Source organism: Protomyctophum parallelum, assembly GCF_964188405.1.
Source record: "Protomyctophum parallelum genome assembly, chromosome: 8".
In the NCBI taxonomy this organism is placed as follows: Eukaryota; Metazoa; Chordata; class Actinopteri; order Myctophiformes; family Myctophidae; genus Protomyctophum; species Protomyctophum parallelum.
In genome coordinates, this window is record NC_139703.1 from 8,187,483 (window position 1) to 8,202,551 (window position 15,069).

The window sequence follows — 15,069 nt, forward strand, 5'->3', positions numbered from 1 at the left end:
CATGCATTAGATTTAATCAGATTATTCTATCCCCCTTTATGTCCCAATTTGCATCAGAACACTTTCCACCTCTAAGAATCTAATGGACCACAAATGTGTGCCATTTCTTGAGGTTTAATGTCTTTCACTTGATTTTTGCTGCAGATTATTTGTTAATGTTATCAGCGTTATGGAGAAAGGTTTACTGTTATCAGCGTTATGGAGAAAGGTTCCAGGTGGATTTTCGATTAATCCTTACATTAGCTTTTTGGTAGGCAATGTAATATGTTCAGGGGAACAATTTCATCCATATAATTTATTGCAATTCAGTTTGCTGTAAGTTTCGGTTCATTGTCTGAAACAAATCATGCAAGAGTCTGGGACTGAATGTAGTCATGGTTTGGGATTGGAAATCAATCATTTACAAAAATCTTTGACCCTATAAATAGTGCCACACACACAGAAAACCAAACAATTTAAATGTTTTATTGGTCTTACAGATAACAAAAAGCAAACAAATCTTTGTAATGACATGGCAAGAACAGGAAGATGTTAGTATCGTGCCCACCAAATGTATTACTATTATTGGCCACACAATAAATAAAAATCATAACTTTAAATGTTCCATACGGTTAGATAAAAGCAAAAGTCCTTAGACATACAGCATAAACACTCTGCTCTCTCTCTCTCTGTATGTGCCGCACTGTGCATAGTCTGCATATACGTCTGTAAACTGGTTGTGTTTTAGCATATCTAAATATCTGATATCTAATCCATAGAGAACACAACCAGAGCTGACACTGCTATAGAGTGACACGTGATGTTATAGCCATGCTACAGACAGATATAGGAGAGACAGAAAAGGAAATGGAATGCTAAAACATGAAGTGTCGTCTTCTGTCTCAGTCTGAGGGATTCTGGATGACGATCAGGAAATAGTCCTTATCTGTGACAAGAAAGAAAGGACAGAAAACCATAGAAAACCATCACATAAGCAGAATGTTAACGTATGACTTCAAGTACAACACATTCTGAGCTGCTGTCTTTACAGGACAAAACAGACTTGGCCAACTTAAAAAATGTAATATAAGGCAAGGCTTTAGATGATGCACAAACATTAACCACGTTCAACATGATTTTTGGAATGTCATGGGACGTCTCAAAATATTTCAATGTCAAAATAATATAATTAGAACTCCAAATGTACATTATTACACACAATGTCCACATAGACAATACGGAGCAAGAGAAATGAATGACGAAAATACATTTATATATGGTTCATAATCTAATTTTCCAGTGTGATTATAATTAAACTAGGCCCACAGTAATGTTTGTGGCATGCACATAAGATTCATTTTATGATGCCTCAAGTGGTTCCAAGATTATGAGGCGTTTACTAACAGTCCAGCTCAAAATCACGGTTCTTTCAGAGTGGGAGGAGAAAAACCTCAAACCCAGCAGGCTGCCGTATCTATATCTAGTGAGCTGCAATGCAGGCGCTATAAACTATTCTCTAATTTCTGGCTTTCCTGAAGTCATCCGGTCTTTTAACCCATTTAAAACGATTCTACAAATGCCTTCTGAATCTTGACAGTTTTCTGAAAAACCTCATGTTTCTATGTCAGTGGTTCTCAAACATTTTCATGTCAAGGACCCCCAAAGATTTATGTAATTGCTTGCCGAGCCCCATCTGAAAATATGTTGTTCCAGGGACCCCCCCCGAAGCAAAGATTTGAGTTAAAAACGTTCGCTCTGAAAGAATATATTTCAACATTTGGGCCACATTTTCACGATTCTTCAAAAATAGCAGACCTACAAGCTCATAGCGCGGCACTCAGCTCATAACGCGGCACCGAGTGCCGCACTATGAGCTTGTAGATCTGCTATTTTAACAGCCAGAGTATAACAATGCTTAAAACACCAAAATTGCTTCCCGCCCAAAATGGGTTAATAAGAGTGCAGCATTTGTTAGTTATAGGTTTGGTGCTTTAGAAATGAGACTGAACTGTGGGTAATGACAATTAGCCATAACAGTGGTCGGTTTTGTTTAGCTTATTAACGACTGTCTCACACACAAGCCAAAGTATACTTGACATTACTGCCGACCATTTTCCAAAGCATCTACTTGAGGAAAACCTCAAACCATAAGCAGATAACCACTTATGCCCTATACACTTAATAGTTAGTTATTTTCCTGATCACAATTATTTGAGAAAATCGCAATTATTTTGTATAAACGTCAAAATAATGATATATATATTTTTTTCTTTTGCAAAATCATTTGTCAGATTCAGAATTTTGTAAAAACAAAAAAAGAATAAAATTACATACATTATCAGCTTGAGTATAACCATAATAATCTAGAAAGAGAGCGTCTTGTCGTCACCCCATTGAAAGTAATAGTGAAACCTCTCAACACCACCAGTCCATTGAACTGTTCCTCAAGCTAATATTACACACGTGTAACGCTGGTCGTAGAATTTTCCTCAGACTCATTCAAATGTCCACTCATGCATTTACAGCATAATCTCACGCCCCGATCATCCTGCCCGTCTCACCTGGGGCGATCATGATCTCGTTCTTCTTGGAGCGGATACGCAGGAAGGTGAGGTCGTTCTGGGGGTCGATGTCTCGGATGGTGCTCCGTGCCTTCATCGTCAGCTGATGGATGAGGCCGGCATACTGCACCGTGCTGGAGTTGTCCAGGGTCGACTTTATAGGAATGCCTGGACAGGGAGGGGGATTCAAAATCATTAACAAACTGCAGCATTGCACGGTGTAGATGAGAGTATCTTCACAAAATATTTCGTTTCAAATTTTGTGATTTGATTCTGACAATTGGATAAGCTAAGAAAGAAAGGATCAGCCATGGAGAGAATGAGAGATGAGGGTAAATTGGGACTAATCAAAAGATTTAGGAGACGTTGGGGAAAAAAGGAACCTCACAAGTGGGATCTAGACAGAGTGAAATACACAATTTTGTATATTAAATAGTTTTGACATGTGACATAACTCTGTTTACACAATGCTGTGTACATCCTCAGAACTGTATATACTTCCCCATTTTAATGCCAATAAAGAGCCTTTGAATTGAATTAAAACTGCCTCAGTAACTTCTACTGGATGTCTGGCTCACTGCCACATCACATCCATTACAACTACTGGTGGTACGGTAGTGGATGTCTGGCTCACTGCCACATCACATCCATTACAACTACTGGTGGTAAGGTAGTAGGACTGACAGAGTGAAACCTCAGCTAGGCGCTTTTCTGGAAGAAAAACAGCTTCCTGTGAGATTGTTAAACCAACCAGGGTCCCAAAGGGTCTACACTTGGTCCTCTCCTTTTTTCCTCTCTACACTAAATATTTTATAATTGCCTGCCTATTTTCACCAACTGTATTATCATGACATGCCCAGAACAGGGAAGCCATGGATAAAATCCTCAACCCACCCGTTTGTAATGTGGGAGGGGAGTTGGCGAAAAAGTCTGGGAACTCAGATTATGGATAAAGTGGTTACGTTGCGAATGATGAAGTTTGTTAACTCACCTTCTGCATTGGCGATAATGACCCCTTGCACTCCCTTCTGACACTGTATCCTCTTTAAGGTCTCCTCGACATCAGCCTGACAAAGAAGCAAGCGGAAACCTCTTATCTTTATGATTTCACTTTTTGTGTTTTTTCATGAATTATGTGTGTGATGCTGTGATTACTTGATCACAGCATCACAAAAGTAGCAGAACCACAAGCTCGAAACTTGTACTTGTACTTGTAGGTCTGCTACTTTTGAATTTGAATCCTGAGAAGTAACAGTTTTGGTGGATATTTAATTAAACATCATTGGCTGTCATAACTTAGGTTTTAACACAACATTTTCAGTTCAAAAAAGGAGTACGGCAAATAGCACAAAACATCAGCAGAAGAAAAAAGACTGAGGGGGAAAAAAGGGGGGTGGGGGACAACGACAATTAAAGTATCACAGTATACTATAAATTAGGAGCACTACAGACATGTGCTACATCAATCAGCTGCTAATTAATCATGTATATTCTATGAGTATGAGGGTTATTTTGCTAGTAAATGTGGGGTCCTTTCCAGGAGGTACCCCGCTAAACTATAGCTTGAAATCTTATCATTATTATTAAAATATATGAATGTAAAACAACACTAGAGAACACACTCCGAATGGCTCTGTGGGGGCTGTTAATTAGGGATGCACCAAATATTCGGCCACCGAAACTATTCGGCCGAATTAGTGGCAATATGCATGTTCGGTATTCAGTTAGGTTGATTTGAGAGCCAAAACTGAATAGTCAAAGAACCAGGGTTACCTTTCATAACATACAGTTTTGTTGTGATGACGTGATCAAAATGTAATCATGTCTTTAACCATTATCCTGTAGCTCTCTAGTACAATAACGGTATGTCCCTGGCCTGACCTGATATTAATCATATTCGGCCAACTGTTTCCTATATTCGTTTCGGCCAAGAATTCCCCATTCGTTGTATCCCTACTGTTAATGGTACTACTGTAAGTGACATGTTTTGGCAAAAGCAAGATTTAAATAGAAGTGATCTATATCCCCATAGCAATCATTGCTATATTAGACTCTAGTATAGAGTACTGAAGAAGCACTAAAAAAGGTGTAATGTTTAAAAAGCCAACATGTTTCGACTCGCAAAGGAGTCTTCATCAGGGCAGGTATGCACTTTTCTAATAAAGTACCTTGATTTTATATCCACCCTCTCCTCATATTTACACCTTTTTGAGCGCTCGGATCACCACGTTTTCTTCAGTATTTTAGTCCCACTTAGGTCGCATTCATACCAGAGAGCTTTGCTGCGATTAAAACGAATCCTGCTGCGCATTGTCAGAAAGTGCGCTTCGTTTGGCAGGTGTGAAGGCTCATTCGAATCCTAATGCGCAGCAAATAACCGCATTTTACTCCGCCCAAAAACGTGGGTTTCGCTTCGCTTCGAATCGCACTTGACTACGATTCGGTGCAGGTGTGAATGCAATCCGCAGTAAATAAAGGAAATGAAGCAAACATAATGTGGCGGGTGAGGAGCTGAACACAGTTGGAGACGGAGAAGGCATATTTTACGCAGCGCAAAGATGTCCCGTTACTGTGGATAGACGTGGTCGAATAAGGAGACTGAAGCCCTGATCGAAATGAGGACGTGTACATTAATCAATTGCTTAAGAAAACACATAAAAACACTGCAGTGTATTATAGCCTACATAATATTCTGTCTGTCTGTCTGTGCGTGCCGTAAACATATGGAGTGCTGTCACTGTGTGGGGACTGGGGAGTTATATCAGTGCGCTCATGCAGCGCTGTGCCTCCATGCCCAAAAGAACAGTGTGTGGCGGCTGCGTGCGTAGAGAGAGAGAGAGGGGGTCCCAGGCGGCACGACACATGCACGTTATGAGTGTAATTTTATCACCATAGGTTTCACTGTGTAGGCTATAGTTTATGAATGGAACACATTGATAAAGGTCCCCCCTGCTGCGTTTCCAATTGCTGCGAATGACAGTGTGAAGGCAAACCCCAGCCAATTAAATATGCAAGAATTCCAATTCCCCGCCCATACGGATCTGAGTCTACCGAAGTATTAGGTGAGAATGTGACCTCAGTCAATACAGAAACTGCTACGAGGATAAAACCATAAAAAGTACTAAGACTTGTTTACATCATCAGGGTCCTCCATTTTCAATTCATCAGAACATTTAGAGACGTAAATACACTTCTATGTAAAACGAGAGGTTATTGACCAGCTCTGGTAAAAAGGAAATCATCATATATACAGTTATGTTGACGTTAAACAGGGAACCCCTGTTTTTGTACAAACACTAATACACTAGCCCCGCTAGGAACCATAGGTACAGTTTGTTTACACTAAAGACTTTAGTGTAGTGTAAACAAACTGTACGTAGGGTTCCGACTTCCGAGCGGGGCTAACTAATACACTAGCCTTGGTCCATAGCTATATGAACCAGAGCTATAACTAATACAATATAAAGCAATTATTATCAGAAAACTAACAAAGCTTTAAACTTTAGTTTACATATATATATTATTATTTTTAACCAAAAAAATATCCCTAGCCTACGACCTTTAGCCCTGAAACATGACTGTCATAAATTAATCATGACTCGTGATGTACGAGCGTCGGGAGAGTACCTACAGTATGTTCCCCGGCGTTCCATGTTCCCCAAAAGGCAAAAAAAGGTTCTTTGTTCCCCACTTGGAATAAACCTAAACCAGAAACCCCCGAGCGTCATGCGAACCATGGCTAATTCTGGACCAATAAATGACAAAATATGTCATAGGACAAAATCTAGCCCTGGGCAATGGACCTTGTCTTAATCATGTATTAGCTCTGGTCCATAGCCTTCTACTGCTTCGATTCTGCCCTGCAGAGTATGGACCAGAGCTAATCATGTATTAACATTAATTAGATTGGGTAATTGATATTAAAAGGGTTCAATATCACTGACATAATGGATATTTAAGTGGTACCAACTGTGAACAAGAAATTAAGTAGAAAATGTATATTAAACGATAGGAAAAGAGATGTCAACAAAACAACGTAGGCTGCTTTGACAACGCCCGACTGACCGACCACAGAAGGCTAACATCACCAGGCTAACTACAATCAATCAATCAAAACGCCCTATAAAACCATCGATTAACAGCAGACTTGACGTGGAAACCTGAGCCCTTAGGATGTAAAGATGCCACAGTGAGTCACCTACCATTTTGGATGCAGTGGGCTAGTTTAGCTTCTTTTAAAACAGTAGTGTCTGAGTCTCTAAGGTCTGAGCATTAGCAACAACAACTGAAGCGTCTATATTTGTGTTGCTACGGAAGAAGTGACTTTAACATCCGGTTCAAGTGCAGTAGTCGCTTGGTAAATGGTGTGGCGCCACCTAGCGATGTATGTTTTTCCTTCAATAAAGTTTTCCAAAAAATAAATCTGTTTTGTAAAATACAAAATTAAATCGGTATATTGAGTAGAAAGAAAAAGTTATTGTTTAAAAAAATATGTTCAAACCTACTGTATTCATGTTTGTAAATAGTTATAAATGTCTAAAAGCCATTGTAGTCACCTGTGTGTTATCCTTTGTGCGATTTGCATTTCTGTCTAATAAAGTATTTTATCAAACAACCCTATCCACACTTTTCCTGGGCTGTGTGTGCTCCAGTTCCTGTCGATTTGATCCAATGAAAGCCAATGAAACTGGTCAGATGACCAATGATATCCAATGAAATCAACATGAACTGGAGCACACACAGCCCAGGAAAAGTGTGGATAGACTTTGGCTGTTTTGAATATTTTCAGATGGGGGTCTACAGCCCAAAAAGGAGGTTCTTGATGCCACTACAGTGCCACTGTACAAAATAATAACAAACAGAATATACATATACAGAATATTTAATCTTAAAACAATAAAATGCATGATAAACAAAAAACTGTTCAGCATTTGACAAGATTCAACACAGAGCTGCCTTGTCAACATATTAATGATTTATTCATTTTCAGAACATGTCATGAAAGTTGATTTAATAACAATTATGGCAGGTTCAATTTACAAACACCTGTCAATTTTGCCATTTGCTCCAAAAAACAAAAAAACAAAACAAACAAAAAACCTTTTCCATCTGTAAAAGAGGAGTTTGCCGTTTTGGTCCTAGGAGGATATTCCATTTTTAAGTATTTGACTACTGCAGGTGTCACTTAAGTATTTGATCCTCTGGAGATGACACCTCAAGTCCAGACGCAGAAGCAGCTCAGGCCATGCTCGTTGTTGGGGCGAAACAAGCCTGTATGAGCAGAGTTTGTGCTGGCCAAGAAACCATCGACTTGGCTTCTGGCCAAATCGCTTCACATCCGGAAAATGGAACCATAAGGCTTTCGATCAGTAAACTCAACAGGCACCCAAAACGCTGACTCAAAGAAAAGGCGCAAGGTTGTCTGGTGCCCACCTGAGTCTTACTTCTGGAGCGGTTGCAGAGGGGCAGGCCGTCAGGAACAAAGGATGATGGACTGGAGTTCTCAGTTAGTGGAGGGGTGTGTGTGTGTGTATCTTTCTGTCAATAACAGGAATGTGGGAAGTCACAACAGTGCTGAAAAAGTGACAAAACAATCCAGCTTCGCTGGTCCTCCTTGTTAGGAAAAATTGACTGCTTGACATTCGAACTGATAACTATCATATAAAATTGGACTTTGAATGCAGATTCATTCTAATGATTACGAGTATGGATAACATTTTCTTCTGTCGGCAGAGTTTTGACTTCCCACATTCTGCAAAACATATACATGTACAGTATGTTAGGATCACAGTGGATCACTGTTCAATCTGTACAGTATGTTAGGATCACAGTGGATCACTGTTCAATCTGCTGTGTGTCTGTGATGGAAGTGACCGCTCCTTGACCCTTGCTCACGTCGCTGATACACGCCCACTGGCCATCGATCGACTCCTTCCATAGAGTCACCTAAAGAACATAAGATACATAAGCTCAAATAATTGCGATCAGGTGATTATGTTGCTTGTAGCTAGTAACTGTGACAGGCCTGTGTGCGTGCAATGCATGTTAGCACACCTTGTTATCTCCTCCAGAGACAGCCAGGATGTTTCCAGTGATAGACCAGCTGACGTGCCAAACCACATCATTGAACTTGTGGAGCAGCTTGGCGGTCCAGGTGTTCCCTGCTGGGTCGTCACACGTCCAGATAAACACACGTCCATCCTGTCAGGGAAACGACCCCAAGAGGACAGTGATTTATTACTATCTTTTACAAAGACACTGAAGAAATTGAGAAGCGTAGAAATGCTCTAAAAAAATTACCAAACGCCCGACTTAAAACTTAGTGTAATAATAATACACAAAACAACAATGCACGTGACACGGAACTGTTCTACACAGTTTGGATCTGACTGTTGGGAAACATATTGCCAATGCCAAGCCAACCTGGTCGGTGAGACCGACAAGGTGATGGCACAAAATAGTGGACATGGACTTTGAATTTGTAGGCTCATGTTTTTTTTTTTTAATTGATTGAAATATTTATTAACAGTTTGTAGAATTTACAGTACATTTTAAGCACAAACTCAATACAAAGACTGTTAACTGTGAGTGGACGACCCAATTAAGCATTACACTTGTTTACAACAGGGTCCACATTGTTCAATTCATCATGTACCAGTCCAGTCCACTCAACTTGCAATTTGTTTTAATTTTAATAACACTGCATCAATGGCACAATGAGGAAAACACGCTCCTAATCCATGATAAACTGTGATCACCTCTCGGTTTACACATGCCAATCTTGGGCCAACAGATCAACCGTCACAAGGGGCTTATGTTAGCTGTGGACACAGCTGAAACGCATCACACAGGAATAAACAGTTGTGTTCTTCTGAATTAAAAATATACCCAATGCTTACACCTCCTGTCAATCAGACGTGCACGCGGTAGAAACGAGGCATCTATGTTTATATATTATTTACGCTAGTGTTAACAGTCTTCCCCATGCATTCTCTTTGTTTCCTGTGTTAACAAATCAGAGCCTCCCCGTTTAGTCTTACCTGCGAGCAGCTGGCGATGGTGCTGGTGGGCAGACCAATAGAAGGAGCCCAGCCGACGTCTCTCACCCAATCACTGTGAGCCTCCAGCTTCTGGTCCTCCTTCCATTGGCCGTCTTCCTCTCTGTGGAATAATGATGAGACACTGTCAGCTAAGCCACTGGAAGCCTGGGAAAGGCATATGATACACTAGAGGTTTTGACAGGTCAGTGGAAGAAGAAGAAACCTTGTATCTCCTTATTTCAACTTTTGTGTGTGTCGCACAAAAGTTGTTGAAAATAGCTGAGCTACAAGCTCACAACACGTCGCAAAGGGACTCGTTGCTGTTTAAAGCGGTCAGATGGGTAGGCCGCAAATACATTCAACTTTTTCAAGTGGGCCCTGATCGAGAGAAGGTTGAGAATCACGGTAATAATTCACATTATCCGACAGAACGTGGCTTACTTCCAGAGTTTGACCAGGTTGTCGCAGCCCCCAGAGACAAAGCGTTTGACGTAGTTAGGTTTTTGTCCAGTTGGCTGGTCGACCAGGCTGCCTGGGACCACTGCAGGAGCCCAACTCACTGCATTACAACCAATCTGGAACAAAAACAAGAACAACATACACCATTACAATGGAGTGGAAGACAATACAAGCACACTGCGTTATGAGCAATACCAGTGAACAGGACTTTTTACATGCATCAACTTGGCAGCTTAAGATATAATTTAGTCTTTATTTTTTGTGCCTTAATGATTATTTTGTCTGGTATTCAAAATTCTTGGTTTGTGCATTTGTTAAAGAATGTTTTAGCCGTTCATATCTTCCTTCAGTGTTCAGAGTTAAGTTAGGCATCAAGTGTACAATGTTTTAATGCAGCAATGAAAACAATGAAAATATTAGTCATGGTGCGTGCGTGGCTGCGTGTGTGCGTCAAACAGACCGTGTGTGCGTTGCTGATCTTTTTGACGTCCCACTGCTGGTCTCCGGTGAAGGTGAGCAGAGAAATGGCTCCATCAGAGCTCCCACAGGCCAGGATTAGACCAAAGTCATAGGGACCCCAACACACCGAGTTCACTGGAGAGAACAGATGCAAGTCACTGAGAGGTCCCAGCACTAGTTTAACATTCACAGAGTTCACTGGAGAGAACAGATACAAGTCACTGAGTGGTCCCAGCACCAGTTTAACATTCACAGAGTTCACTGGAGAGAACAGATACAAGTCAATGAGAGTTTCCAGCACAAGTTTAACATTCACAGACAGCAGCAGCTGACTCACATTCTGTTACGTTTCTTATTTTGTTGAGTAGAAGCAACACATCCACTCTGTCATCTGTAGCGTTACCTGTGGTTTGTGCTGATGCCACAAGTGTGCTTAAGTATACCTAATCTCTTTGAGATGATTGTATAAGGTGTATACATTTATATATTTTTTAACAATTGAAGGTGTCTGATGTTTCTCCTACGATTCTCTGTACTGTAATTCTCTGTACTGTAACTTAAACTGCTGTGCTGTCTCTCACGCCTGAATTTTCCCTGCAAGATCTATAACGGTATCTATCTATCCAATCCATAGCTTTGTTGTTAGCATCTGGAGAAAAAAAGGCATGGTCTTTGGTCTCAAGTTTTCATCAAAACGATTTACTTTTGGTTCCTTAACTTTTGGTAAAGGAAGCCCAAATTCACGCCATCCAATTTTCACCCTGTGGTAACCCTATGTTAACAACTTCTCCTTTATTGTTCTGAATGTTTGATGGTTTCTTTCTGCCCTAACTGAGAGAGAGCAAGAAGATGGGCTCCCAACCTGATGACTCGTGTCCTGTATATTCATACATCTTGTCCCACGTTCCGTTCTCTTCTTTCCAGACGATGACTTTGCGGTCGTAAGAGCAGGATGCCAGGACGTTGCCGTACATAGGATGGGCCCATGCCACCTGCCACACGGGACCTTCATGGCTGGAAGCACATACACACACAAATGACATTGATCGTGTGTGTGTGTGTGTGTGTGTGTGTGTGTGTGTGTGTGTGTCTCTCTCTCTCTCCAATAACAATAATCAAACGCAAACTACCCAATATCACTATTGTCTAATGCTCGGTTTCCCTATATTTGAACCCTTTAATGCAGGTAGCTATTGGAACACACAGCTGAAATTGGAAATGAACGGGATTCTTTCTTTTTTTAAAGAAAAAACAAACAAAAACAAAAGTTTAATTAAAGTAGACAGCTATAATAACTGAATGAAACAAAAGAGGGGGGGGGGGGGAACAAAAGTAACATAATCTCAGATAATAACAAGCATGGTGTCTTACCCTCGAAGGTCAGCCACCAGAATCTGTCCTCCATTCCTGACATCAAAGATCTTCACCGTGCGGTCGGACGAGCAGGTGGCCAGTCTGGTTCCATAGTAGTCCATCTGAGCATCATGCTGCAACACAACACAGAGACAAGGATATATAGATGACATGTACTGTACACGTGATTGATGTTTTTGTTAATTCATAGAGATAGAGAAATAACAGTACCTACATCAGATGCAATATGTAATGTAAAAGATCAAAATAATTAAATAGCCCCCTGGGGGTTTTATTATGAAACATTTTAACAACACAAATCTTGTATGGAGGTCTCTGGCCCAATTTGTCTTTTTTTTCAGATGGGGGTTCGTGGCCAAAGATATGGGGGTCGGATATGAAATGGTTTGAGAACCACTTACAACACGGCACCTCTGAGCTTTTTGTGTTATCCTTTTAGCATCATTGTATAATTGTACCACTGTACTATTTGCAAAATGTTTCAAGTATTAATTTCAATCAATGAATCAATCTAGGTCCGATTAAGAATGTTATGGCTGCAACATCTGCATGAAAACCACTGCGCTGCTATGAAAGCTGTACACATCTGGGCATATTACATGCATTTCCTCAACGTATGCATGCAGATCACAATTATATTGAGGATAATTATGATAAATGTCACTTTCATCAAATTGTTGTATGTCTGAAAATGTAGTTAGCTAACACAGAACAGGAAGGAAACTCACGATCATGTCCTCATGGGAGGTGTCCACTGTGTTGATGACGGAAACCTGGAAATTAAGACAACATTTTTTATTATTATTAAGTAATTAAATCTGTGTAACACGTAAACACTAAACTCTGACGTTCCCATTAGCCAGCCCGGTGGCTAACGGCGCTCGCTAGCTTGTCATGTGTCAGATAACAAACTGAAAACAACCATGAGCAAATATTAATCTGAGCTTATCTATCATTTACCATGATTGCGTTTGATTAAGGAGACGCTTTCAATGAATTAATCCCTCAGATGTGCCCGTTTGAGTCAAATAAATAGTCCGCCTGTTCATCCGACGTGGCAACAAGTCCACTGTTCCGTCAAGACGTCGGACGATTCCAGCGGCGCACACACTTCCGCCACAAAATGCTCTTCTTCTTTTGACCTTCCGGCAGACTGTAGACGCCCGCCCGCGCACGTATTGCTTCCTCCCACTGTTGGTGTTTGGTACTGCGTAGCAGGTCCTTTTAATACTCTATGAGCAGGCCTGAAGAGAAAATCCATAACAGGCTCAGTTTTCAGTACACCACTGCAGAGAGGGAGGGAGACCCGCACACTGTCACTTGCTGCTGGGTCTGTGTATTTTACGGCCATTTGAATTCTAATTTCGTGGATATGCACGGCTTGGGAAACACTGCCATGTCTTCCTTTTCAGAATGCATTTCTTTCATGTGGATTCCAAGGGATTTTTCCCAAAAGTTGCGTAACTGATCTGACAGTGCCTGTTCCTCTCCGACGCTGATGTGCATCACTTCAATGTGCACAACTTCAGTTATGATATTTAGCGTGGTGACTTCTCCTTGCACCAGCCATCCAAATACACTTTCCAGTGCAACTAGTCCTTCATTCAGTCTCTCCATTTTTCCTGTGACCATTCCTGTCTCACACACACACACACACACACACACACACACACACACACACACACACACACACACACACACACACCCCCCCCCCACACACACACACACACACACACACACAATACTATAATTAAATACCTATTTCAAAGTTTTTAATTAACAATTTCTAAACAGTATTCAGAAAACGAACCATATTCTATGCTTTAATTTACCATTTATATATTTGACAAACAGCTATAGTTTTCAGAACACCAAACCGTATTCTGAATACTGTTTGTCAAATACGAAATTAGAATTCAAATGGCCGTAAAATACATGGACCCTGCTGGTTCAAGAGCTTTTTATTTAATGTCAAATGCAACGTTTCGGTCTTTCGATCTTCCTCAGGCATCACGAAAGTCTGAAATGTTGCATTTGACATTAAATAAAAAGCTCTTTAACCAGCAAGTGACAGTGTGTGGGTCTCCCTCTCTACAGGCCGTCTGCAGTCTGCTGCTTTGTTCCCTCCACTAGCACTATTTTTTATGACTAATAAAAACTTTCTCCTCTTTTCCCTTTCCTACTAATTCTGCCACCTCCTGTTTATTGATTATCCTGTGATACTGATAGAGATCCCCAAGGTCCACCTCCTCCCTGGCTGCCACATCATCAGCTCATTTGAGGTGGCAAAGGTGAGGAGTGAGGAGTGATTTGTGACAGAAGGATGAGAGGGAAGATAAAGAGAGTAGAGCTTGGAAACAGTGTACACAGGACAGGAGGCAGAGCTGGAGGGGGCAGCTAATTCTCATTATAGGAGTGACAAGGATTGACAGGATCAGAAATGACTACATTATGGGTCAGCCCCAGGTTAGAAGGTTTGGGGATAAGACAAGAGAACAGAGGGCGATTTCTTTCTTTCTTTCTTTTACTATATTACTATACTTTGTTTTTTATATATTGTCAAATATATAATACAGAAAAGTAAGCTGCAACCATTAGGCAGAGCAAAACCCTTTCTATTTGTTTCAGAATCTTCAGAGAGTTCCTAAGAATAAAATTATGATCTAACAGTGTATGAAGGCATGTGCTCTGGGGAGAAGAAGCAGAGATGGGAGTGAGGTTTCTGAGACGGCCATGGATTCAATCTTTAACCAGAGGGGAGCGTCAGAGGACCAGTCATCACCAGGAAAGCCCCACTGCCAAAAGGTCAAAGGCCCTTGCAGTTGCAGCCCAATAGTAATGTTATTGGGAGGCCAAGGAATTATGGCCTCCTTCACTTACATCCTTCTGTAAGTGAGTTGTGAAAATGCAAGGTGTTTTATTCGCCCATATAAATGAAGTAACAATTGAATCTGCAGTTTTTGCAGACTTTTTGGAACAGGTATGAAAACCATGGCAGTGAGACAATCTTTATGGCATTGATGCAATCATGCAACCAATCATTGCTAAAGGCAAAAACGTCCAGTTTCTAATATTGCTTTTTAGCTTGTCTATCATGTCCAGAAAATGCCTCAATCATTGTCTTGTTTTATTAGAGACAGATGACGATACCGGTAATCTGGCTGTTCCTTCGACTCTGAGTAATGCTGAAGGAGCTG

The 15,069-nt window shown here is 40.8% G+C and overlaps 2 protein-coding genes across 2 annotated transcripts; both read right to left on the reverse strand.

The window, feature by feature from the left end:
* Positions 1-449: 449 nt before the first annotated feature.
* dynlrb1 (dynein, light chain, roadblock-type 1) lies at positions 450-6,852 on the reverse strand. Its single transcript, XM_083770449.1, has 4 exons — positions 6,743-6,852; positions 3,532-3,607; positions 2,541-2,708; positions 450-925 (listed from the first exon to the last, which is right to left on the reverse strand). The coding sequence occupies exons 1-4, from the start codon at positions 6,743-6,745 to the stop codon at positions 882-884; spliced, it is 291 nt and encodes a 96-aa protein (XP_083626575.1). The 5' UTR covers positions 6,746-6,852; the 3' UTR covers positions 450-881.
* A 554-nt stretch (positions 6,853-7,406) lies between these two features.
* On the reverse strand, positions 7,407-12,968 carry sec13 (SEC13 homolog, nuclear pore and COPII coat complex component). Its single transcript, XM_083770985.1, has 9 exons — positions 12,833-12,968; positions 12,601-12,645; positions 11,870-11,985; positions 11,361-11,512; positions 10,500-10,633; positions 10,022-10,155; positions 9,581-9,701; positions 8,595-8,741; positions 7,407-8,486 (listed from the first exon to the last, which is right to left on the reverse strand). Exons 1-9 carry the CDS (start codon positions 12,833-12,835, stop codon positions 8,376-8,378), a joined length of 963 nt encoding a protein of 320 aa, XP_083627111.1. The 5' UTR covers positions 12,836-12,968; the 3' UTR covers positions 7,407-8,375.
* Positions 12,969-15,069: the final 2,101 nt, after the last annotated feature.

Bases quoted from the DNA above. Each gene is read 5' to 3' on its own strand.
- dynlrb1 (XM_083770449.1), bottom strand. The intron at 2,709-3,531 runs GTGAGTTAACAA...CTCCCTGTCCAG, and splicing joins CATTATCGCCAATGCAGAAG to GCATTCCTATAAAGTCGACC. The intron at 926-2,540 runs GTGAGACGGGCA...TTCTTGTCACAG, and splicing joins CGAGATCATGATCGCCCCAG to ATAAGGACTATTTCCTGATC.
- sec13 (XM_083770985.1), bottom strand. The intron at 11,986-12,600 runs GTGAGTTTCCTT...GTTGTGTTGCAG, and splicing joins CCTCCCATGAGGACATGATC to CATGATGCTCAGATGGACTA. The intron at 10,634-11,360 runs GTTGGGAGCCCA...TGTTCTCTCCAG, and splicing joins TACAGGACACGAGTCATCAG to TGAACTCGGTGTGTTGGGGT.